Genomic DNA, 27,442 nt, shown 5'->3' on the forward strand with positions numbered 1-27,442 from the left:
AATTTTCACACAATCATGCAATCATATCATAAACCCCAAAATATTTATAAAACAATTATTTCTATCTCAGATTTGTGGTCACGAAACCACTATTCCGATTAGGCCCTAATTCGGGTTGTCACAATTCTCCCCTTTAGAGATTTTCGTCCCGAAAATCTTACCGATAAAGAGGTTTGGGTCTGTTTCCTCATAGCTTCCTCGGGTTCCCACGTAGCCTCTTCTATCCCATGTCGTGCCACAATACTTTCACTAAGGCTATACTTTTGTTTCTTAACTGTTTAACTTCTCGAGCCAAAATCTTTATTGGTTCCTCCTCATAGGTCATATCCGATCGAATCTCAATTTCATTGGGAAATCACATGTGAAGGATCGAACGATAACGTCGCAACATTGATACATGAAACACGTTATGAATCTTTTCTAACTCTGCCGGTAAGGCCAACCGATATGCCTTGGTCCAATTCTCTCAATAATCTCGACGGCCCAATAAAACGCGGACTCAACTTGCCTTTTCGACTAAATCTCGAATCTTTTCCATGGTGACACCTTCAAGAACACTTTATCACCCACTTGAAATTCAATCTCTTTTCTTTTTAAATCGCATATGACTTTTGTCGATCTGAAGCGACTTTCAAGCAATCCGAATTACTTTTATTTTCTCTTGGTTTCTTTAACTAGATCAACTCCGTGAATCTGTTTCTCACTAAGCTCGGTCCAATATAAAGGAGTCCGACACTTACGACCATATAAGGCTTCAGACGGTGCCATTTGTATACTTGATTGATAAGCATTATTGTAGGCAAACTCAATCAAAGATAGATATTTCTCCCAACTACCTCCAAATTCTAAAACACGACATCTAAGCATATCTTGAGTACCGGATTACTCTTTCCGTTTGACCATCTGTTTGTGGATGAAATGCGGTACTAAAGTTCAATTTTGTACCCAAAGCTTCTTGTAACTTTTTCCAAAATCTCGAGGTAAATCTTGGATCTCTATCGATATTATAGACATAGGTACTCGTGCAACTTCACAATTTCAGCAATATATAATTCGCTAATTTATCAAGTGAGTAACGTCTTGGTATAAAGTGGGTGACTTTGTTAATCTATCAACCACTACCCAAACAAAGATCCTTCTTTTTAGGAGTTAAAGGCAAACCGGTTACAAAATCCATGGTAATCTTGTCCCATTTCCACTCGGGCACCATTACGGTTGAAGTAATCTGAAGGTACTTGATGTTCAACTTTTACTTGTTGATGAGATCAAACACTTAGTTACAAATTCGAAATGTCCCTTTTCATACCGCCACCAATCTGACTTCTTTAAATCATTATACATTTTTGTGCTACGGTGAACTGATAAACACCATTGTGCTCCTCATGTAATATTTTCTTAATCAATTTATCATTTTCGCACACATATTACGTCTCGAAACATCAAGCAGTCATCTGGTCCAACTCGAAAATCGAGTCATAACTCGATTCGCATTGAGTTCTCTTGATCCGCAACTCACTATCATTCTTTTGAGCATCACAAATCAACTGGAGAAATAACGGTTTAGCTCTCATCTCGCTAAAATTGACCCGTCATCGACAATGCTAACCCGTGTTCATGGCTCTCAAAGTGAAAAGAAATTTTCGCTCAAGGCGTCAAGACTTACATTTGCTTTTCAGGATGATAATCAATCACTAGATCATAATCCTTTAATAATTCAAGCCATCTTATTTGTCGCAAATTTAGGTCCTTTTGATTCATCAAGTACTTCAAACTTTTGTGATCGGTAAAAATTCGGCATTTTTCACCGTATAAATAATGTCGCCAAATCTTCAAGGCAAAAACAACAATGCGGTTCAAATCATGTGTAGGATAGTTCTTCTCATGCGGTTTTAAGCGCCTCAAGCATAAGCTACTACTTTGCCCTCTTGCATCAACACACATCCAAGGCCCATCAATGATGCATCACTATAAATTACGAACTCCTTTCCGACTCGGGCTGTACTAAAATTGGTGCTTCATCAATCGTGCTTTCAACTTTTCAAAACTCGTTGACATTTATCATCCATTCAAACTTAACATTCTTCGCAACAATTTAGTCATAGGAGAGGCAATTATCGAAAATCCTTCAACAAAACGCCTATAATACCGGCCAAGCCTAAAAGCTTCTAACCTCAGATACATTCTTGGCGGTTTCCAATCAACGATCGCAGAAATCTTGCTTGGATCCACCGAATACCATCACCGAGACTATATGCCCCAAAAATCCGACTTCACGAAGCGAACTCACTTTTACTAAACTTGGCAAGCAGTTTCTTTTCTCTCAAGATCTCGCAATATAGTTCTCAAGTGTTCGCATGTTCAAACTCATCTCGAGAATAAATTAAAATGTCATCTATAAACACTACTACAAACTTATCCAAATATGGCGGAAAATCCGATTCATTAAGTCCATAAATATGGTGGAGCATTTGTTAAGCCAAAAGGCATCACCGAAACTCATAATGTCCATACCTTGTCCTAAAGGCGGTTTTCGACACATCGACTCCTTAACTCTCGGTGATAGTAACCGGACCTCAAATCAATCTTTGAAAACACTGTGGCCCCCTTTAAGCGATCGAATAAATCATCAATCCTCGGCAATGGGTACTTGTTCTTTATAGTCACCTTATTAAGTCGACGGTAATCAATGCAAAGTCTCATTGAACCATCCTTCTTCTTCTGAATAATACAGAGCACCCAGGAGAGAAACTCGGTCTCACAAATCCCTTGTCTGTTAACTCCTGCAATCGAGCCTTCAATTCTTTTAATTCGATGAGCCATTCTATATGAAGCAATCGAGATCGGTGCGATGCCGGCAACAAATCAATGGCAAAATCTATCTCTCTGTTTGGAGGCAACCTGCAATTCCTCCGAAATACATCCGAAACTCACAGACTATAGGTATCGATTCAAATTTCAGTTGAGACATCTCAACATTCATTACATAAGCCGAGATAAGCTTCACACCCTTTTCTCATGTATTTACATGCGGACATGTGCAAAATCACCATAGGCAATTTATTTGATTCGTCTGTTTCAACCCACGAATTTCTCCATTTTCACATTTTAACTCTAGTGTCTTTTGTTTACAATCTACCTTAGCATCATACAATGTTAACCGGTCCATTCCCAAGATAACGTCAAACTCACCAAATGGTAACAGACATCAAGTTGGCGGAAAAGCAGTGACCTTGAATCATTAATGGGCAATTCTTGCAAACCTTGTCAACTAGCACATATTGGCCTAAGGGTTCGACACTTTAATCGTAAACTCAAAATTCAACAGCAACTTTTTATTGGATACTAAATTCATGCAAATATAGGAATGGGTGGACCGGGATCAATCAATGCAATAACAATAGTATCATAAAGAGAAAATGTACCAAGAATGACATCGGAGATGATGCATCTTCTCGAGCACGTATAGCATAAGCTCTAGCAGTGCTCTAGCTTCGATCTTGCCGTTAAATCTTTCATCACGTTCTACTACTAGTCCCACCTCCAGATTTCTCGGTGGTCTACCTCTACTAGCGGTGGTATTCATCTAACACTCTGAAATCTTTCTTCTTTAACCTTCTCGGACAGTCTCTAATAAAATGCTCATGAGAACACTTTGAAACAAGCTCGCTCGGTCCCCAACACTCACCATAATGTTGCTCGCCACATTCTTTCGACACTCGGGCTTTCTAGGTCGCACATTACCCACACTTGCCACCAAGTAGCTTGAGCTTTAGACCCGAATATGCTCTACCACGATCTCTGTAAATCCCCAATTGAAACTGTCATTCGAGGGTTTGTCTCTTTGGACCTCTTTGGTTGAGATTGAAATGGCTTACTTATCTGTCTTTTTCTGACATCTCGAGCCTCAATAGTAGCTTTTCTTCTTTCTTTGTTCAATTCTTCGGCTTTAAGAGCTCGATCAACCAATACTACAAATTCTTTCAACTCCAAAATCCCTACAAACACTTTAATGTCCTCATTCAGCCCATCTTCAAATCTTCTACACATAATGGCCTCGGTGGACACACATTCCTGGGCATACTTGCTGAGTCTTACAAATTCACGTTCATACTCTGCGACAGACATTTTTCCTTGCTTCAATTCAAGGAACTCCTTCCGTTTTTGATCAATAAATCGCTGACTTATGTATTTCTTTCTAAATTCTTCCTGGAAGAAATCCCAAGTAACTTTTTCTTTTGGCACCACTGCAACCAAAGTCTTCCACCGGTGGTAGGTAGAATCTCTCAAAAGTGATCTGACACTTTAAGCATTCCTCGGTGTACATGAGAGCTCATCAAATACAGGTAGAATTTTCAAGCGAATTCCGCTTTCTCGGGATCATCATCAACCTTTGCTCTAAACTCTTGACCCTTGTTTTGAATCTTGTCAACCGGAGGCTTGTTCATTCTTACCAAATTTATACCTTGAGCAATACTGAGAATCGTCGAGGTATAGGGGGTGGAGGAGGTTGAGCATTTGAATTTGCTCGAATAAATTCAAGATACCAATTGTTCATCATTTGGAGAAAGGCGTCCCGAGCCTCATCTCCTTGTCCCAATGTCTCAGTCTACTTTCCACAGCGCAGTCCCTTGTAAAGGGAGCCGGCGCATTACTAAGATCATCATCGTAGCAGTTCCTTGAGGATCCATTACTATATTAAAATAAAACACAGTTTAGAATAATCGAGTCACCACACTATCACAATATTTTTATGGCATGTATAGCTAGACTTTTACACACACTTTATTAGTCCGAGAACCGACTAAACCATAGCTCGATACCACTAAATGTAACACCCTTACCCATTCTGTCACGGAACAGATACAAGGTATTACGAACATAACATATACCAAGATAGAAATATGTCATCCCATTTGATAATGCATCGTATAACATATATCTTGAACAATATTAGCCAACTTTTATGGCTTGTACAAAGTAACCGGTCGAAAATCTGTAACTAATATTTTAAACCTAGACAAATATGACACATAACAAAATAATTTTTGCCTACTATACATGCCATAATTCAAAACATTTAGTTCAAATACCCCAAAGTATGATAGTGCGGGTAGATCTTCACGATCCTTGACTCTGAGCAAGTGGAGAACACTATAAGACAAAAGAGAGAAAACGAAGTAAGCTTATAGCTTAGTAAGTAGTATGTAAATACTAATTTAAGAATCTAACATGTTTACACAACAATTCAAGTATGTCTACTTTAACTTCACTACTTATTCCACTTGATTAAGCTGTCTCTGCTGTGTCATATTCACTAAATAAATCATAACTCGAGTTACAAAACTCAAAATTCATATCCGTAAAATTTCCTGAATCTAGACTCATAAAGCTTCTTGCTAAATTTTTTTATAATTTTGGTTCAGCAGATTAGTACAGTTTATTAGTTAAAGTTTCCCTGTTACACAGCTCGACTGGCCTGACCTCTGTCCACTACGAATTGAATTTCTCTCAGTACATAACTCAAACAACCCTGAAGTCTGTTGTATTTAAAACTAGTCTCAATAAGGAATTTAGGCATGTAAACTATATTTCTTAGTTTGCTTTGTACAATTTTTAATGATTTTTCAAAGTGGAAACAGGGGATCACGTATTCATCCTGAGCAAGTCAGTTACAATTGTAAATATCTCAAAATATAGAATTCCTTTGCTTGCCCTGCTTCTTTTATATGAAAGTAGACTCATTAAGCTTTAATTTCACATCTCATTCAACCTCTAATTATATTCCTCCTATTTTTGGTGATTTTTCAAAATCACGTCACTGCTGCCATCTAAAAACAGTTTTAATACTAATTTCACTCTTTCACACATTCTTTATGCTAACCTCATTTTATCGTATATATGTATATGCCACAATTCATTTTCACCACATTTCATTCACTATAAGTGTAGGTCCAAACCACAATGTCACCACAAAACCATCCCGTTGAACAATTCGGATCAATCCTCGATATTTAACGGTTTCAGCACACAGCCCCACCATCATACTTCATTTAGTTCGGCTCTCTTGTACACATGGGGAACACTTAGTACCACTCATGCGACCTAGCCGATTTGTCTCGTAGCTCTCTTGTCTACATGGTGTCCTTCACTTGGAATCACGCATGCGACCTAGCTACATTTATCTTTCACGTAGCTCTCTTGTCTACATGGTGTCCTTCACTTGGAATCACGCATGTGACCTAGCTACATTTATCTTTCACGTAGCTCTCTTGTCTACATGGGATACATCTCGTATCACGCATGTGACCTAGCTACTACAGGGTGTCTCGTAGCTTTCTTGTACACATGATGTGCACTCAGCATCATACATGTGACCTAGCTACGCTCCCTCTATTTCATTCGATCTCTCGAATGTTCAACCGGATCTCTCTCTGTATTTATTTCCATTCTTCCCATAGTCAATTTATATTTTAACATCAGCTAGTATATTTATATAATAGGCTGAAATATAAGAATGTACATGAAATTATTGTAATATTTACATACAACTTACCTTGGTGCAAAATATGGAAATTTTGCAATTTAGTCCAAAACTTTTCTTCCCAGCTCGAGGTCGGTTCCGCACCTTTCTTGATCTATAATAACACATTTAGCTCATTTAATACTCATACTATTTATTTCAATCCAAAAATCACATTGTAGAAAAATTACATTTTGCCCCTAACTTTTACAAAATTACAATTTTGCCCCTAGGCTCGGAATTTAATTTCAGCCCTTATTCTTATGTTTTATGATATGCTGAACATTTTCTCTTCTACAACAACATCAAATTCCCACTCTATCATATAGTTATGAACATTAGGTATTTTTACCGATTATCTTGCTTTTACTCGCTTTTCACTTAAAACCGAGTAGCACAAATTATTTAACACAATTTAAAACCTCATATTCTATCATAAAACATCAAAATACACAAATTTCACCTATGGGTATTTTTCCAAATATGAACCCTAGGTTAAATTATTACTAGCATAAGCTTAATCGAGCTTCCGGATTCCAAAACGTAAAGAACATTAAAAGCGGGCTTAGAATCACTTACTATGGAGCTTGAAAGTTGAAGAATCCTAGCTATGGAGAGAGTGAAGTTTCGGCAGCAACTAAATGGGAAGATGACTATTTTGTGTTATTTTTCCCATTTTATTTCATTTAATATCAAAATGACTAAAATACCCTTACTACTAAACTTTCCAAAAATTCCTTCCATGTCCTAAATTTGTCCATGAACTTAAAATTGGTAGAATTGCTATTTAAGACCTCCTAATAAATATTTCAAAACAATTTCATACTAAAAATTTCTAGTATGCAAATTTTGCAACTTATTCGATTTAGTCCCTACTTTCAATTTAAACACTTTAGGCATAGAATTTCATCACGAAATTTTCACACAATCATGCAATCATATCATAAACCCCAAAATATTTATAAAACAATTATTTCTATCTCAGATTTGTGGTCACGAAACCACTATTCCGATTAGGCCCTAATTCGGGTTGTCACATGCTAGTTGTTGTGTTACTTGAATGTTCTGCTCTAAGTTCAGTTTGAGTTCTATGGTTGTATATGATTGTGGTGAATGAGGAAGTTATGCATGTATAAAGTTGTGTAAATACATGAATGTTTGCAAGTATGATTTTTGCTCTGCATGATAAAACTGTGTATCGATGAATTGGTGTGTGGCGTACTCCATAATATAGTACTGGTTAGTTAAAGATAGGAAAATTGGCGTAATGGAGGAATGGGCGAAATGAAAGGGAATTTGATGAGGTTGGGTTGGATAAATGATCTGCTGGCTTTACGGAGTAACATTACAAAAATGATCTACTAGTTTTACATGATTTTTTTCATTGTTTTAAAAGTAATAAAAATATTGTTATTTAAATTTAATTATAAAGTATATAAAATATTAATTTATTATATATGTATATTAGTTTTTAAATAGTAAATCGGATCTGTCCATGAACACACCTATCGCTCACCTTAAGTCATCAAGCATTAAACTCATCGTCATTTGTCATTCAAACCCCAAACTCTACACCATAGAAGTCTAACCATTAATTTTAATCTCCCATTTCCTTATTACTAAAACAAAAGACTCTAAATCAGCAAAATGAAAAATTCTATAAATTTTATAACTTTTAAATAAATTTTATTTTAAAACTTCTATTAATTTTAATTATTTTCTCTAACTTATTTATAGTTTTTTGTATTTTTTAATTTCTAAAACTTTATTCTAATTTATAATATTTAATAATGTTTTAATAATTTTTCTATATTTTTCTAAAAATTTTATAATATCTTTCTAAAAGTTGTTATAACATTTAAAATTTTATATAATTTTTAATAATTTCTATAATTATTTATAAATTTCTATTTTTTATAAATTTTATAACGTATATTTATAAATTAGAATTTTTAGAATTTTAATATTTTTTACTTAAATAATGTATTAAGCCCTCATAAAATAAAATAAAAATCATTAAGCCCTCTACATCACTTACGATGTCACTTGCACAGTCACCCACCACGTCAGCTTGTCACATCACCCACCGCATCAGTAGTTAACCACCTTCAGGGGCTTTAACAGAAAAATAAATTCAATGGGCTTAATTGATTTTCTAATTATTTTCTTAGGGTTTATTTAGCATTTTAGCCTTAATAAAAACCAATTTACTATAAACAAATTAATAATAATAACAATAATAATTTGTATTATTTATTAAGCATTTTACTGAGTTGGTGTCACCCTCAATAGGTCACCAACTCAATTAGGAAATTATGAAAATGTCCTCTCATAATTAAAATAAGGCATACTATTTGAGAGTATTTTTGTCTTTTCATTTTAACAAAAACCAATTAAAATAAGCATATGGTGGGATTTGAACTCGCACTAATTTGATTAACAAAACTTTAAATTTACCACTAATAAAAAAATTCAGTTTAATATATTTTATTCATTTTTAGTTTAATATGCATAACTTATTATCTTCATTAGTTATTATCTATATTTGCTATCTATTAACTGTTTTACTAAGTTGGTGTTGCCCTCAACTGGGACAAAATGTAACACCTTATACTTGGCCCGATCGTCGAGCCCAAATATTAGGATGCCACACCACCGTCTCACAACATACACAATACAAATGAGCTCATTCTTAAAGAAGCTTCTTCCATTTTAACTTTTACACGAGTTTTAGGTCAAATAGACTCCTAATTATCATTAATACACGCTAACACACATCAAATGGTCTTATAAAATATAATTAGACATGCATAAGGACAACATAGAAAAATTTTCCAAAACAATTACGCAGGAATCAATACTGAAACATAGGTATCGATATTTCCCTTAAATGGTATCGATACCGATTGGAAAATCTGTACCAAAGCAGCATTTTGTTTCTCGTCTAAAAATTAAATCCCAAAAAATATCGGTACATTTATTAAAGTATCGATTATTTTACCCCGAGTATCGATACTCGTGATAAGGTGTCGATACCAAATTACAATACTGGCTTCCTGCACAATGAAATATCACAGAGGTATCATTTTTAAAACCCGAATATCGATACCTCTACTCCAGACACAAAAAATACAGCATAATAAGGCAAATAATCCATCCCAATCATAAACCATTCAACATGTAACTAATACCTTGTCAAATAAACATCAGAATGACCACAATAACAGTTCAATCATCGAAAACATGTCTGTAACAGCCCGTTTTTCAATGGTGACAGAATAGTGGTTTCGGGACCACAAATTTTTGTCATGTCGACCCATCAATTTAGTTAAGAAATTTTAACGTTTAGATAACTAATTAAGATAAAAGAACTAAATTGTAAAAGGTGCAAAATTTGTTAATTATTGCATTTAGATTTTATCAAATAACTTAATTACTAAATAAGGAAGGACCAATGAAGTAATTAAACCTTGGTAGGTGTGTAGACGGCAAAATGGAACAAAAAAATTAATTAATTGAGTGTAATTGATGGAAATTTTGTAAATAAATCAAATTTAAATAAAACAAATTGAAAGAAATGGACATTTCTTCTTCATTTTTCTTTACCTTTTGCTGAAACACCATTAAAGAAGGGCTCCAAGCTTTGGTTTCATCTCCTTAGTGCATGTAAGCTCAATTCTCACATATTTCTTATAATTTTTATGTTTTTGAAATCGTTGCAACTAGGTCCAGCTAGACCGTACCTTCGTTTTTTATTCTGTCAAAAATTTTAGAAGTTGTTATTGATGAATCTTGATTGTTTTTTTTTTGTGATAATTATGTGTTTGAAGCTTTGATATAATTATGTGCTTGAATCTTTGATTGTGATTTTTGATTGTTTTGTAAAGTGACTTTATTTAGTTTTTAATTAAAGGATTAAATTGTTAAAATGTTAAAATCACATGGTTAATTGGTGTATAAAAGGTGTTTTGTGGACTATTTAGAAACCTTGAACATTCAGCTAGTATGATGAGTTTTTAGAAATGTTTAATTTGATAATTTTTGGGTTAAGGGACTAAATTGCTTAAATTGTAAAAGTTAGGGGTAATTGTGTAAATTTTGAAAATAAAAGGGTATAAATTGTAGAATAAATTAGAATATGAAATGTAAGATAATAATTGGAAAATTTTTCATTTTAGATCAAGACCTTGTTTGATTTATGTGGAAAAGGAAAAATTGTGAAATAGTCCCTAAACTTCTACAACTATTACAATTCAGTCCAGGTAAGTTCTTTTGGTTTGTAATTTAATATCTATATGAATTGTATGATGATATGATATGAAATAGTGGATATTAATTGTTCTATTGATGATATAAAGTTGTTTGGGAAAATGTTATTGAATTTTGATGCTTGGGCCGGATGAACGCGAGATAGAATACAACTAAATGACGGCATGTTATGCAGGGATTGGAGTGGAGATTGATGTGGTGTGATCTATATATTTTTCTCGAGTATACTAAGGTTCAACATTTGTTGTGAACCCTCGTGTTATATTATCTTGTCCTGGCGTGTTATGGGGGCGGATGTATAGCCTACGGGCTAGGCACTTAGTGTCGAGGCATGTTATCAATTGGATTAGATTTCATGAGCATTTGGCATGTTTCGGTTGGATTACTTATGTACTTTTATTTTTAAGTTGTTCATCAGGTCGTAAATTATTGTATTATAATTTGTGTAATGACTTTGAATGGCATGACATGTACTTGACATCTTGAATTGACTCTGTTGTGGGCATGTATGTTTTCTCGGAGATTATTATTTAAGCTTTGAATTGAAATTTGCAATTTACCAATTTTCAATTGTGGATGGCAGGAGACATGTGTTGTTGAATCATATTTGATTTGATTGTTATATTTACTTCGATAAGATTTATTTCTTCTGTCCGTCGAACTTACTAAGCTTCAATAAGCTTACTTGTGTTAATTTATGTTTCTTGTAGATACTTTTGAAGGTTGGATGAGCAAATCAGCACTCAAGTTACACTATCCATCCGATTTCAGTAGTTTTTAAACGTTTATTTTGGATTATATGGCATGTAATAGGCTTGCTATGTCATTACTTTTGTTTTAGTATGTAAATATATATAAATTGTGCCTAAGTGTAAGTTGATAACTTATTGTGATATATGAATGATGGAAGATGTCTTTGATACAAACTTTTAGCATATGTATGACTAATAGGTTATATTGAATTGTTGTGAATTGAGATGCCTATGATAGGCATATTGGTTAGAAGTTTAAGTTGTGTGAATTGGCATGTTTTTCTTGATGATTTATATTGTTGTATAAGTGTGAATACTTGTGGTACCATTGAGGTTACATTGATTAGGCACTTAAGATGGTTGAATTAACATGATTTGAGCTTGTTTAATTGCATTTTGAATAGGTCTAATGGTTGGTAAATGGATTATTTAGTGACCAAAAAATCTTGAAATGGTAAACTTGATGTTTAAGGCTCATTTAGGTGCACACAGCCTGGGACACGGACTGCCACACGGCTGTGTGCTACACACAGTCTAAGACACAGCCATGTGTATTAAGTTAGTGTGTTACACGGCCGACGACATGGTCGTGTGTATCAAGTCAGTGAGTTACATGGGTAGAGACACGGGTTGGGACACGGTCGTGTGTCCCAACTTCAAAAGTCACACGATCTGGGGCATTCCACAGGGCATGACCACACGGTCGTTTGTCCCTTGTTTTTGAAAATTTTCATATTTTCCCAAATTTTCCTAACTTATTTCAAATTAGTCCTTAAAAGTTTTAAGATTATTTCTTTAGTCCCGTAAGCTCGATTTAAGCCTCATAAATGTAAGTTATTATTGTAAATTAATTATTTTGTGGTATTTAAGAAATTATATTGTAATGATCGTGATTTTTACCTATTATTTCTGTTAACTTGTTGTAGCATTCCTATAACCCTATTTCGATGATGGATACAGGTTGAGGGTGTTACAATGTCTGAGTAACCAAGCAATATAACAATAACAGTATCCATAAATCTTAAGAATAATTAAGTTACGCAAATAACCAAAACATCATGGCAACATTTATGCAATAGTTCTACCACATTGCCTTTATTTTCCCAAAACATAAACGAATAAATAAACACCTATGAATTAACATAAAAGACTTGCCTGGATCACCCCTCGGAACCACACCGCTCACACCAGAACGCTACTAATATGTGATGGATTTAAAAGAAGTGGGTGAGCTTGACGAGCTTAGTGAATGCCTAGAACAACTATCATACAAACAAGTCATCACGCATTATCGAAATATCCATTTAGCACAATTACAACGTCTCATCTTTAATATCATATTAGAGTTATTCATGCATTATTCATTAATTCATATACATAGTAATCAGATTCACTTGTCAACATATAACACATTTCATACCATCACATTTAAAAATAGTTTGGCACTTGAGCTACCATTACACCAAACATGTCCCAAGGCATCAAAGCCCAAATCACATAACATATATAGGTGAGTTCTCACAATCTTATGGCATGCCAACTATATCCAATGGTTTTAAGGTTCACAAGGCCAACATATTTGTTATTAACACACACATTTACTTACTGTTCACTGCACTTTATCTCTGCATAGTCACATTATAAGCATAACGTTTTCACTATCATGTAGCATGTATATCATGCCCACAATTAACTCTTTCTCAATAGCCATTATAAGCTTATTACACATATCACAATGTCACATTATAATCCACAAATTCACAACACATTTTCACATATAAAATCATGAGTATGAGAAAGCTTACACTTAGAATTTAGAGTAGGGGTTTAGGCTATTTTTAAATTCTCCATTAACGCAATGAATCATGTCCACAAGCAGCTATTCTAAACACTCACCAATTATGCTTTCGCCGAAATTTGAAGCCCAAACTAGTCTTTCCTTAACTCGTAGATGGTCTTAATGAATTTGAAGCTTTAACACAACAAATCACACAACAACACATTCAAAAATTAGCTAAGGACTCAACTCAAGCAATCAAAAACATAAACATAAGTCAAGTTCTCAAGTAATTGAAATCTTCAACATAACAAACTTGATATCAAAATATCTCGGTCTATACTCAATCGTTTTGCCTAAAACCACTTCCATGCATCTATTTATTCACCTACAACTAATTCTCAACCTTTAAATTACGCAAAACTACTCAATTCATGGTATCAAAATTTTTGACATGTTTTTGGCAATTTCACAAAAATTCACTAAATCTTTAGAAATCTTTAATGAAACTTCAATGTAAATTTAGAAACCTTCTAATCATGTCACAACTAATTGAAAAACACTTTGAAACACGTTTTTACCCGAAATCCACCATTAATGACCTAATTTTTGGCTTTTATTTAAAACATGCAATTTAATGGCTAAAAACTTTGTTTTAAAGACTAAATAACATTAAATACTAATGAAAAGACAAATGATTACCTTTGATGGAAGAAAAATGAAGCTTTTGTTGAAAATTCGAAAAACTCACAAACTTGACAATGGAGAAATCTATGGTTTTTGGGTGTTTTTCTTGGTATTTTAGGAGGTTTAAGGCTTGGATGTTGATAGAAATCAAAATATTAGAGTTTGGAAATAAAAAATCAATTGAAAGAGGCTTAGGAGAGCAAGAAACGACACAGCAAGATGAAGAGAAAACTTAAGTGAAAATAAGCTGCAAGTGGGGAGTTATTAGGTGATTTTTAAAATTTGGTAAAAAAGTTTAATAAACGCACAGAATTTTGACCCTTTTACAAATCAATCATTATTTCAAAATTGAAAGACTTTTTAGTATCTTTTCAAAATTTGATTTAATTTCCAAAATGTCATAGACATAAACATTTCTGAATACCATGCTAATGAAATTCCCGAACTCATTAAAGCTAAAATCTCTAAAATACCCTCGTAACTTCTGGGACTTATTTTAGGGTGTGACACACCAACTTAATTAGGAAATTAAGAAAATATTCTTTTGTAATTAAAAAAAATTTATACTATTTGAGGGTATTTTAGTCTTTTCATTTTAAGAAAAACTAACTAAAATATGTATATGGTGAAATTTAAACCCACAACAATTGTATTAGTATAACTTTAAATTTACCACTCAAGCAAAACTTTATTTTGATGTAATTTGTACAATTTCATTGTAATATGATTAAGTTATTATCTCCATTATTTGTATATCTATACTATCTATTAAGTGTTTTATTGAGTTGGTGTCACCCTTGATTGAGTCGCCAACTTGGTTAGGAAATTATAAGAATGTCCTTTTGTAATTAAAATATACAATTTAAGGGTATCCTAGTTTTTTTTAACAAATACCAATTAAAATATACATATGGTAAGATTTGAACCTACACCAATTGAATTAGTAAAACATTAAATTTACCACTAAACTAAAATTTCATTTTAATACATTTTATTTTAATATGCACATGTTATTATTTCTATTAGTTGTATAGCTATACTATTAAGTATTTTCTTGAGTTGGTGCCACCTTCAATCGGGTCATCAACTGTTAAAAATTGCAAAATGTCCATTCATAATTAAAATAAGTTAAACTATTTGAGGGTATTTTAGTCTTTTTATTTTTACAAAAGCCAATTAAAATATGCATATGGTAGGATTTAAACCTAATCCAATTGGATTAATAAAACCTTAAATTTATCACTCAACCAAAATTTCATTTTGATACATTTTATACATTTTGTTTTAATATGCACAAGTTATTATCTCTATTAGTTGTATATATTAATAATGTTGTTAATTGAGTCAGTGTCATAAGTCAACTCAATACTAATTCACAATCGTAGACAAATCATGATAAATAATTGTAATACATTTTGCATTGTTTATCTTATGTACTTGTGTGTAAATTTCGTTGTACTCACAATTTAATCTATTTTTATTTTAATAATTTACAAATTTCATATGTTATTATAATTAATTAGTTTCAAATTATATATTTAATTATTTATTGTATGTTAATTTTAAATTTGTGGTTTTCACATGCATAATTGTATGATAAGATTTTTAATGTTAATAATAATGTTAATTGAGGTAGTGTCATAAATTAACTCGATACTAAGGTAAAATTGATGATAACATAATAATAAACTATTTAATTTATTTTTTAATTTTAATCGTAAATATTTTATAATTATGAATAATTATTTTTAAACTATACAAGTTTTATTGTTTATTATATATTATTTTAAGCATACATCAGACATACATCCATATTCTGAACGTGTAGTTGCATGTGATTGGATTTGTAGTAATAATAATAATCCACCGCAGCAATAAAGCCCACAAACAAAAGTGACGTCCCGCTTTTGAAATACGGAATCAAAATCCCATTTCCACCGATTCCTTCATCCAAAACCACGCTCAAAGACAAGAGGGAAAAAAGAGTAAGTAAAGGTTGGAGAAAATGAATCCCATAGCTTCTGGAGTGGACAAAATAAAAGGGTTCGTTCACGACTTAGTTAAAGGCCGTGATTACTCATCTCGCCGCAATCCGGTATTTATAATCTCCTCTTTATTTTTATTATTATTATTTTTGTATAGTTCTTTCTTCCTCCCTATTTTTCTTGCATTGTTTCTAATATATATATCTATATTCTTAAGATTGAAATCTTGAAGCGGTTGCAGCGAGAATCATTTTCAGACCTCATGAAACTCCGAGAGCGACAAGACAAAGTCGAACGTTTACTTTCCTTCTACAAAACATCCAAAGAGAATCCATTCGAAGGATCGAATACCCTTTTGAGAGGGGAAGTTGATATTCTCGCAGCTGTATTGTTAATGTCCAAGGTCGACGACGAACATTGGGACGGGGTTGGTCAGGCAGGAATCAGAACTATGGTTGATTCCAGGTTTAGATTTGCAACCACTGTTGGGGGCAAAGATACCTTTGGGGTTGAATTCATGGCTAATCAGAAAAGGATTGAAAATAGTAATGGCGATGTCTATGGAACCCCACTCACGCTATCTAAGTTGTTCTATAAAGGAAGTGCTGGTGATTGGTTTTCTGCTATCGCAATTCCATTTGGAGCTCAGTTTAGAGATTTGAATGTTACCTCGGCCTCTTCCCTTCAGGTATTCCCTCATTATTCCCGGTTTCCAACTCACTGTTACTTTTTTTTATACTTGTAATGTTGAGAAGTGTTTTGTTTGAATTGTACAAACCATGTATTCTTGATGCAGTGTTGAGTACATTCCATTTGTTTGTATGAATTGCACTTCTTATTCCTGGTTAGTTTCCATAATTGATATGAACTTTTAGTTCTTGTCCTGAAATGGTTTTTATTTGTTGCCTAGGAGGAAAAGGGCCTCACTGATTTATCATTTGGACCACCTATGTTGCATCAGCATAATGGAGGTGCAATTGGGGTGACAGTGAAAAGATCAAATATCATTGCTTCGCTGGCTCAATCCTTCCGTGGAATGGGAAATGAACATTGCTTCAGTACGTTTGGACAAGTTGTTTGTCATCTTCCAATAAGATTGAAACTCTCATTTTTAGGCCTTCGCCGAGGGCCTAAATTGGCTAGTCGTAATTTCCGCCTTGGAGCCCTTGCGCTTCCGGTTGGATTGTCTAGATATCTTGAAGATGTTGATACAGTAAATGAGGCAGCTTTTATGCCTTCGGACACAAACATCCCAGAATCTGGATCTATTGCCCTAATGCTGGAGTCTGAACTTGATGAATACCAAAGACTTGGAGGTTGGATTGAGATGAAACAAACAAATTCGAAAATTTTACAATGGGCTGTTAATTTGTCTGATACTTCTGAAGATGTATTTGGTTGGGGTGTGAGTGTTGGGGGGTTTGTTGAAGGTCCTAGAAATTGGGACCACTTTCAGGTTGAATCCTATGTGAAACTTAACCTGGGTAAGAGATGTAGCTTGAAGCCCGGTATTGCTTATGTAGTAGATGGAAATTCCAGAACCCTGGCCCTTGCACTTCGATCTAACTGTTCCTTCTGATTACCACTTTCTCTGAAAGGTAGGAGTTTCTGAATTTTATAGGAAGTCTTGTTTTGGGGAAGTTCAATTTTGATTCAGGTGTATAGTTTGCAGCATCTATTTTAACCATTTTTTATTCTTTGATTAAGTTCTTCATAAGTTTATGTTGCAATTTTGTTGGAGCCATTGCCTTTTATAGTCTTAGAGAAGAACATGCTTTTCTTGATATACTCCATATTAATTTCAGGATGTCTATTTAATCTCACTTGTAAAAGGATAATCCCATGACCCTTTCAAGTTTATGTATTACGATTATGAGACATCTAAGAAAATGGCCAGAGAAGAAGAATGAGACAATTGAGAAAGTTGCTATTGTGACCATTCAGGCATTTATGATCTTGCACCTGATTTATATCAATATGTTGAATTCATTAGCGACAAACATGTTGTTCATTTGATTAGCCCTTTTCATTTCTTACCTGTTCTTTGGCCCTTTCCATGTTCCTTCATACTTGGATCAGGTTTATCTAATTTCACTAGGTTCAATCAGTCATTTTTTCCGGAAGTTAATTTGCTAATTTGCCTCACTTGTTACTATTTGGTGGAAGAAGATATATAGGTTTATGTTTAGAATTTTACCTTTATTGACAATACTCTGAAGGAATCAATCCGCCTCAAAAGTCTTAATAATGTGCTTAGGAGCTACTTTAAGGTAATGCAGCTTTCTCTAGCATCAATTTGTTGGAGATAATTATTACATGCGATCTGACATACATTATCGGGAAAGCGAAAAGCCCTGGTTGAAAATTACCAACTATAATTATGGAGTTATATTTCCAGACTAAGTTTTCACTTTACCATGTTACTTCAGATATCAGTAACGGTATTGGTCCCACTGAATTTGAAATTTTAATTACTTGATTTCCATTTTCTGTATGAGCTTTAATACCTTGATAATGATTTGATTACCTTGCTTGTGTTTATTAACTGATAATTCTTCCAAGCACTGTCATTCTCTTAATCATCTATGTTATACATGTTGCAACGTGCTTTTGACATTTTGTACCTTTTTAGGGTCTATTTTAGCAGCTGATGCTTAACACCTAACAAAATATAAAAAAGTTGCATGTCTTCAGAACCAAACTAGCTGGGCCTGTTATAGTTATTTATTCTGTAGAATAGCTGCTGGCACTGAGCCTTGTTGCTTGACTGTGCCCCAATTATTTTCCCAATCTTGACGACCGTAAGCTAAGGGGTTCTGCTGGAACTGCTTCGACTGGTATTATCCTTTGGTTGGAACAGCTTCTATGGTTATATTACGTTTTAGTTTTATCTTCAAGACTAGGCCTGATGAAACATGGTCCTCAGATTGCCAGCAGGATTTATTATTTTTCATAATTTAATGTTCTCAGTGCTGATTTGCCAGCTTTCCCCAAGTCACAGTGGTGGCATAGAAAATCAATCACCTAACCTTGTTGCCATATAGGATTCTGATGGGTGAGACTACCCTAACGGTTAAAAGATCAATGCAGCAATGGAGAAACCAAAGTATAAATATACTCTTGATTGATGAACTTATAATAATAATAATATGTCATTTGTGATACTTGTACAATTGTTCAGTATAGGCTTCGAAAAAGGTTTTTTAGTTCTGTATATGTTTTTGTGCCTTTTTTGTCCTTTAGTTTTAGCTTAGATTTCATTGTTGTGAATTTATAGAAACTAACCAACCTTTATATGGTTTCAGACAAATCTGAACTTTTATGCCTTTACTGATTCAATCAGTTAGTATCATACCACATACACCGTATCACTATAATATCATATTGACTGTTTATACCTTGATTTGAACCTTCTGAGTCCAATCACAACATCTAAATGTTTTCGTGACAAAATATGGCACAATTAAGTCAGTTTCTTTCATTGTATGGCATGATGAGAATGGATGGTATGTGATCCTATGATTGACATGGTGAGAGGAAATGATGATGCAAAAACTATGATCAATTTGGCAGCTGCTGTATATGATTCCAACTGTTTGATGGTTCTCCTGGATGGGAAGTAGTGTAAAGAGTAGGAGCAAGTTGGACCAAATTGTAAAAAGGAGGAACTATGTCGAGGAGTGACCATTTACTTGATACGGTAGTATTATTCTTATCCAAAAACTGTTCACCTGAAACGTGAAAATGCAACTAGCCTGATGACAGATTGAACTTGCCATAATTTGGTGGCTGTTGGGTTCCATCCTATTTCAAGGTTTAATTTACTATATCATTGTCGTTTAAAACATGATAAAAAAAAAAAGGGTGATCAAGAACTTCTACACTAATTGAGTTTTAACTATCAATCTTATTGTAATAATTAAGATTTGAGTTTGAGCTTGTATGTTTCTTTTTTTTATCCAAGGGATTATTGGTATAAGTATAAAAATATGAAGGTATTGATACTTATTAAAAAAGGTATCGATTTTTGTTTAACTATCGATACAGTTTTCGGCATTTAAGCATATCTGCCTCAAATAGAAGCTCAATTACACGTTCAAACAAAAATTAAAATTAATTCATCGGTTCTGATTTAATCTAAAATTTTAATTTTGGTGCATGACAATTTTAAATTAAAAATAATTATTAATTATTATAAAATTAACAATAATGCTTGAGAAAATATTCTCTAAACAAGTAAATATAACATGTTAGTTCAAGAAAGTACTCTACAATATGACTATTAATAGAATTATCAAAAAATAAACATTTTATGTAATTTTATCTAATTATTCTAACATTTTATATATGTTGAATTATTCTCTGTCTAACATAAATATATATTCCTTTCATGTATAAATAATTAATAATATATATTATAATTTAGTTAAAATTAGTAATAATAATTTATAATAAATACTATGCAATTTCGATATTATTTAGTAAGTTAAAATGTATAGAAAATTATTTTTCATCAATAAAATTTTAAGATTATTTGAATAAAATTAATAAAATAACATATAATTAGATTTAAAAATAAAATATGTCTTAAGATTAAATTACTATTATTAGTGTATAAAAATAACTTTTAAACTTAAATAATATATTTATATGTTTAAAAGTTATAAAATAATTGAATTGATTATAATTATTTTTAATTATCCACCTAATTACTTTATTTCTTACTTTCCAAGAATTGGAGTGTCTAATTTAAATGATTCATTACACTCAATTTAGTGTACCTACTAATTACTAAACATATCATAATTCAAATTTATTATTGAATCATATGAATAAGTTTTGCTCCATTTCAATTATTTGTATGAAGATTGATATTTTTAAATTTTAGTAATTGATTGAGTTTTAGTTCGATTGGTATAGTCATTGTTATCAGTATAGGAGGGTATGGGTTCGAGTGTGTTGAAGCACATTAACCTCCTATTTAAGGGTTGGAGATTGACTATGAATAATTTTAGGCATTATATAAAAAAGAACAGATATGATAAAAACCTATAACGTGACAATTATTTGAGCTTGCTTGTGGAATAAAAAAAAATACACTACCAGCATACTAAATACTAACCTTAAAGCAAATATATAATATTCTAAAATAAAATATGAAAAATTATTTTGTACACTACCAACAAAGTTTTTAGATTCCATAACCAAAATCAGAGAGTTAACAAAATTTTTATAAAAATATAAAAAAAATATACACATTAAAATTTTAAATCTATTGTAAAAAAAAACACTATTAATATACCAATTACCAAATACTCACCCACAAAACATTACTTATTAAAGATAATAGATTTGGGCATACAAGAGTAAAGAAGGTGAAAAATCAGCATTCCGAGGCAATCCATGAAAAATCTAATCCTCTTGAATACTGAGCTCTATGCCTCCAACTTAGGTTAATATGTATATATGCTTTGAGATTGGATTTGGATCTATAAATATAATACGCAAAATGATATTGAACACATGAATGTCGCATAGAATTTATACCATATAAATTATTTAAAATATTAAATATAATTATCATTAGATATATTATACGAATATCATACAAATATAAAGTTGATAACTTGATCTTAGGATTCTAATAGATTTTGAAGTAAACTATTATTTGAGTATTGAGATTTAAATTTTAATAATCTTATAATTTCCATGATTGATTTGATGATTAAAAACATTTACTTAAGAATCTATTTGGATTTCAATTTTAAGTAACAAGTGGTAAATTTTCGATGTGTGCGGGTGTGATATATGCTCTTACTTTATGTGTGAATACTAAATACTGTGATTGTATGTTTCTACTATATGCATGAGTACTAACCCTTTAAGAAACCGGGTTGGATAAAACTAAATCCAACTTTGCAGTAGAATTTGGAGAATGAACATAGAAACAGGAAATGAAGCAGTGAATTTGCAAACTTTGTCGAGTAACCCCAAATCAAGGGAAAGTTTTTTTACAGGTAAAACTTGGGAAGGCACTATTTTTAATGATGATTAAACATTAAGTTTGGTTTAAGACAGCTCCAAATTGGCCCCAACAGACCAAATTTTCCTCTCTTAGAAAACCCAAAAAAGCATTTTCCCTTCTGAAAGAAAAAATCAACCAAAAGATTCGAATGAGACTTTCACTTCTTTTTCTAACAAACGAACATTTATAATTTAGAAAAAGATAGCTAGAAATGAGCTTCAATTGCATCTGCAGCAATAACAGAAAGCATAAAATCCAGAGTTTCCAAATACATATAACAAAAGTGGACTGTCGCAAAGCGCTCAAAGTTTGATCCATCACATTATTACTGCACTCAAGTTTAATTTCTTTCTTTGTCATAAAACCCTTCTTTTTTCTTCAGGTTCACATCTTGTTTCATTTATCCTTCATAATTCATTTTTAGCTTCAATTATACATACAATTTGTGACCATAATTCTAAATTAGGTTAAGAAGCTGAAAAACTCTTCAAAGCGGAGGAGAGCAACGACCAAATCAGTTTCCGAAGCAATTAATGGCGCCCAACTATACTCTGCCTTCCAACATAAATGCATGAACAAATTTACAGCCCCAAAAAAGTGGTCCATTTTTTTTTTTTCAAGAAAAGTTGAAAAGAAAAACATTATTTTGACACCCACGTTTATTAATTAAAGGTCGAGTAAAAGTCACCTGAAAAAGGAAAATAGAGATTTGGGCCAAGCAAAGAAAGAAGCATGGTGGGGATGAACGGGCGGATTGCCCCGCCAAAAAAAAAAATGGCTATGTTTATATGTTGTCCTTTACAATAGGATAAAAGACAAGAGGACATAACATAGGTTGGTGTAAGAAAATTGAATGAATCCAACGGTCGCATTCATTTCAAAAAACTGTTTAAAAAAAAGAAACCATTTCCCATAACTGTTCTTCTGTCTTTTTATTTGAAGCACTGATGCTGTTACATAAAAGACAGAATCCAATGTCCATATTATAATCAAAGATTGAATAAAAAAAGTTAGCAGTTTTTGTTCATGTTATTTACTTGAATTAGTAGATTAGATCAATCGATAATGAATTTGGAAAAAGTTTATAATAAATATATTCTTTAAAATTTTATATAAACAGTCATTTATACTTTAATTATAATTATAATTATAATATTATCCAAAATTATTTTATTCAAATTTAACAGTTAATGAGCAGTTGAAACATGTTGGGAAAAGTTTGTCTTTTTACGTGCAATTTATAGGAGGGTTTATTACTTGGTAGTAATAAATAATGTGAAAGAACATAAGCTGGAAAGCAACAATGAGAAAGAGGTGCCCGTTTGAGAGAGAAAGGTAGGGTGGGGTGGGGGCACCCATTTCTGCATTTCAAAAAAAATTTCTGTTGGATTCATTTTTGAAATATATTGAGAGGGATGATGGATAAATAAATAAAGTTCAATGCAACACATCCCCCTTTTGACTACAGTATCAGAGATGATTACTTCTCTCATAAGCCTTTGTCATTTTTAATATATATATTTCTCTTTGGGAAACTACAACTACAGCTATTTCATCTTCTAAAGCACACTTTCCTTTCTCTGTTTCAACATTTCCTACTCTATTAATCTTAACCAGCTTGCTTACACACACACACATATTGTTGCTTAGGTGAAGAAGTAGATGGAAGTTTAAGAAGATGAGTGCTTCAAAGTTCATTAAATGTGTTACAGTTGGAGATGGAGCTGTTGGAAAAACATGTATGCTCATTTGTTACACCAGCAACAAGTTCCCCACTGTAAGTGTCACCACCTCTAAACACTTTCTTTACTCTTTTTTTACTTGTTTTCATTGCATTGATAGACTTTTAACTTATTTCATTATTTTGGTTTTTTTCTGTTAGGATTATATACCGACAGTGTTTGACAATTTCAGTGCCAATGTGGCTGTAGATGGGAGCATTGTTAATTTGGGTTTATGGGACACTGCAGGTTTTTTTTTTTTTTTTGCTGCTTGCTATGATTGGTTGAAAGTTCTTTTTTCTGGGTTTTTCTTGGTGTTTTATTTCTGATTTGACTTATCCATTTTTTTTTTATCTAATCTTAAAGGTCAAGAGGATTATAGCAGATTAAGGCCATTGAGTTACCGAGGTGCAGACATATTTGTCTTAGCTTTCTCATTAATTAGCAGAGCAAGCTATGAAAATGTTCTCAAGAAGGTACCTTTTCTTTTTTTTTTTTCTCATCTTCAACTTTTTAACTTTAAAAAGATTTTTTTTAATGGTCTTTTACATCATGTTTGAAAAAAGGTGGAATTTTTATAAATTTCAATTAAAATCAAAAGGGTTGTTGGCTTTGCTTTCTTCCTTGGAACAAAACATTCCTAATCCAATATCCCAAAATTCTCTGTTCACAGTGGATGCCAGAACTACGCCGTTTTGCACCAAATGTTCCCATTGTCCTGGTTGGAACAAAGCTAGGTAGGAAACTATTTCATTTAATGTTTCACTCAACTATTGCTTGAATGGAATAATTCCATTAACGACATTGAATTATGTTCTTTCTGTGTGCATGTGTATATATCAGATCTCCGGGAAGATAGAGCATATCTTGCTGATCAAATGGGGTCTAATATTATAACATCTGCTCAGGTATGCTCTTCTTCACTTCAACTTTATTGTCAGCAATGTTTCGGTAGCTAATTTCTGGTTTCAGTTACGATCCATAACCGCTATTCGATCGCAATTCAAGTAGATGATTTGGATATAATGCTTACACAGGGAGAGGAACTGAGGAAACAAATTGGTGCAGCAGCTTATATCGAATGCAGCTCCAAGACTCAGCAGGTAATTTGATGTCATTTATAGATATTGTGGCTTGTAATGTGCTTCCTTCATGTTTTTAACGGATTCAATATTGGATTAGAATGTCAAAGCCGTTTTCGATACTGCCATCAAGGTTGTTCTTCAGCCCCCAAGGAGGAAGGATGTGACGAGGAAGAAACGGCGCCGGAGATCTGGCTGCTCCATCGCGTAAGTTGTAGTTCATTTCTTTCTTCTCTTTTGGTACTTTTGGTTGTTTATGACATATTCATGTCATTTGGAAACATTAGTTTGTTAGTGTTACTGTTATAGTGCACATTATTGAGTTGTTTTGTACCATTGTAACAAATAATACAGTTACCAGCTATGTTATTACTAGGACTTGAGGGTTCGTATCTAATACGTGTATACATAAATTTTGGGATTTTATCTTCGTATTCATTTCTAAATATGTGTCGGGTATGGTATGTGTCCGAGAAGAAGAGAATGTCCGGATATATGTCAGACATGAACTTCAAACAATATGAGGGGAGAAATGCAACTGAAACTATAGGAGCACCTTATAATCTCCTCTTTCTATAGGAACAAAATCGAGGAAAAGTTTCCTATGGTCATTCACCTTAACTGATATGAAATCTAATACCAACTAGCACATGGTTATCTGTTTTCAGGAGCATAATCTGTGGAGGATATGATGCTTAAATTTGGAAACTGATGAAAGATGGATTTCGTTGTTGAATAGTATTGCTTCCCGACAGCAAATTTCAGAACTGGTTTTAATGTTTTCTGTTTTGGTTGACTCAATGACATGTTGATGGAGAGACAAACTGAACTGACTGGAAGAATGATAGCGGGAATTGTTCATTCTCTCATGTATTTATTGCTTTCTTGAATGGTTTTTGTGTGTGTAGTGGTGGAATATTAACTTGGTGTGATTTAGGGATCCATCAGCTTAGGATCTCATTTGCCCTTACTCTCATGGTGAAAATTATTTACTTGACCTATGTTGCTGTTTTTAGTACTCCAGAAAAAATGCAATGGTGCAACCAGTATAGTATCACTCGACACTTTGAAACATTAGTTTATATAGTGACTTTGAAGAGACTACGTTGAATAAATTTGAATCTCAAGATAACTCTTTTTCTTTAAAAAAAAAATGGAGAAAACAACTCATTCTGTATTTTATTCTATAATAACACTTCACCAAAAGATGGTTGGCTACTCATTCTTTATTTCTTAAATCAGACTCTTAGTTTGTGAAAAAAAATGTACAAGGGTGGCAATTTTTCTTTTCCTTTTGTTAGGGGTACTAGAAGTGTAAATTTTGGCTACTTCGGTGACAGTTACTAGAGTTAACATCTAAGAGAATGTTTGTTTGACTAAAAATTGTTTCTAGAAAATAATTTTCTAAAAATGACTTATTTTCTAAAAAGTTAATATTTTCTGATTTTTGGATAAATTTGTGTAAAATATTTTTTGTTGTTTGATGATTCTTGTAAATATTTCATAAATGTTGTTTTCAATGAAATAAGCATACATTTGAAATTTTCTTATCTTTTCGTTATTTAATTGAGTTTATTTTATATCAAAATTTATATTTTACATTGTTTTTGTATATATTAAAAATATTTTGTTAAATTCAAGTTTATTATAATGTCATCTTTTAATTACTTGACTACCAAGTGAGTTTTTATTTAAAATGTGATATCAACAAAATTGATAAAAAAATTGAACAATGTCAACAATTGGACTTGATTTTCAAATCTGAAAAGTAGAAGGATTAAATTCTTGAAAACAAAAGTATAGATACTAAATTGCAAATTTGTAAAGCGTACATAGACTTATGACATATTTTAATCTTTATACTACAAAATATTTATTATTAATATATTTATAATTGTAATAAATATTTATTATCAAAATATTAATATTGAATATTTCTAATAATACATGAAGAATATTATTTAAATTTATTATTAAAATAAAATTGAAATATTAAATAATCTATTGAAATGATAAATTATATTAATAATTTATTATATAACTAAATATAAATAATTAAATATGTATGTTTAATAATATTGAAAAATATAATATTTTATATTAAAATTTTAATAAATTTTATTAATTTTAAAAATAAAAATAAAATCTACTATCAATATAATAATATTAAGTTTGATTTAAGTTAATTTTATATAAAAATAAAATTACCTAGAGCTCTTTTCCGGAAAATGACTTACGCTTTTAAAAAGATAAGTTATTTTACAAGAAAATTGACTTATTTTACATTGACCTGTAAATCATTTTTTGTTGACCAAGCTATTTTCTGTTAAAAAAACACAGAAAAATGTAGAACTGTAAAACTTTTTACATGTAAACAAACGGACCCTAAAAGAAAGTTAATTAAAGTGACAAATGATTTTATTATTGTTAAAATTAGGTTTTGAGCTACTGGTGTGCGACAAATAATTGATTGTTGTTGAAATCATGTTTTGAGTTTAAATATAAATAATCTATCATTTATCTGTTGATTAAAAAAATTAATGAAATGATCTCTCCATTTCTTCTCAATTCTGCAAGCGAATAAATTATATTGAGGGTTAAAGTGGTTATTATTCCAATTTTAA

The 27,442-nt window shown here is 32.2% G+C and overlaps 2 protein-coding genes across 3 annotated transcripts; both read left to right on the forward strand.

Moving 5' to 3' along the window:
• Positions 1-15,914: 15,914 nt before the first annotated feature.
• On the forward strand, positions 15,915-17,630 carry LOC108485812 (uncharacterized). Its single transcript, XM_053030169.1, has 3 exons — positions 15,915-16,100; positions 16,208-16,678; positions 16,904-17,630. Exons 1-3 carry the CDS (start codon positions 16,011-16,013, stop codon positions 17,567-17,569), a joined length of 1,227 nt encoding a protein of 408 aa, XP_052886129.1. The 5' UTR covers positions 15,915-16,010; the 3' UTR covers positions 17,570-17,630.
• A 5,595-nt stretch (positions 17,631-23,225) lies between these two features.
• On the forward strand, positions 23,226-25,950 carry LOC108484524 (rac-like GTP-binding protein ARAC7). 2 transcript variants are annotated; one of them, XM_053029778.1, is made up of 9 exons: positions 23,226-23,350; positions 23,666-23,792; positions 23,898-23,985; positions 24,103-24,212; positions 24,410-24,473; positions 24,580-24,644; positions 24,774-24,839; positions 24,919-25,025; positions 25,487-25,950. In XM_053029778.1, the coding sequence occupies exons 2-9, from the start codon at positions 23,694-23,696 to the stop codon at positions 25,515-25,517; spliced, it is 630 nt and encodes a 209-aa protein (XP_052885738.1). In that variant the 5' UTR covers positions 23,226-23,350; positions 23,666-23,693; the 3' UTR covers positions 25,518-25,950. The 2 variants fall into 2 exon arrangements, with proteins under 2 accessions (XP_052885738.1, XP_052885737.1); XM_053029777.1 differs by lacking the exon at positions 23,226-23,350 and having other exon boundaries at positions 23,404-23,792.
• Positions 25,951-27,442: the final 1,492 nt, after the last annotated feature.

The sequence above is a fragment of the Gossypium arboreum genome, chromosome 6 (genome assembly GCF_025698485.1).
Source record: "Gossypium arboreum isolate Shixiya-1 chromosome 6, ASM2569848v2, whole genome shotgun sequence".
NCBI classification, from domain to species: domain Eukaryota; kingdom Viridiplantae; phylum Streptophyta; class Magnoliopsida; order Malvales; family Malvaceae; genus Gossypium; species Gossypium arboreum.

What these genes read in the sequence shown, in the direction of transcription:
- LOC108484524 (XM_053029778.1), top strand. Translation starts at nt 23,694, where the DNA reads ATGAGTGCTTCAAAGTTCATTAAATGTGTTACAGTTGGAGATGGAGCT. An exon ending in ATATTATAACATCTGCTCAG is followed by an intron (nt 24,645 to 24,773) that starts GTATGCTCTTCT and finishes ATGCTTACACAG; the next exon opens with GGAGAGGAACTGAGGAAACA. An exon ending in AGATCTGGCTGCTCCATCGC is followed by an intron (nt 25,026 to 25,486) that starts GTAAGTTGTAGT and finishes ATCTGTTTTCAG; the next exon opens with GAGCATAATCTGTGGAGGAT.
- LOC108485812 (XM_053030169.1), top strand. Translation starts at nt 16,011, where the DNA reads ATGAATCCCATAGCTTCTGGAGTGGACAAAATAAAAGGGTTCGTTCAC. An exon ending in ACTCATCTCGCCGCAATCCG is followed by an intron (nt 16,101 to 16,207) that starts GTATTTATAATC and finishes TATATTCTTAAG; the next exon opens with ATTGAAATCTTGAAGCGGTT. An exon ending in CCTCGGCCTCTTCCCTTCAG is followed by an intron (nt 16,679 to 16,903) that starts GTATTCCCTCAT and finishes GTTGCCTAGGAG; the next exon opens with GAAAAGGGCCTCACTGATTT.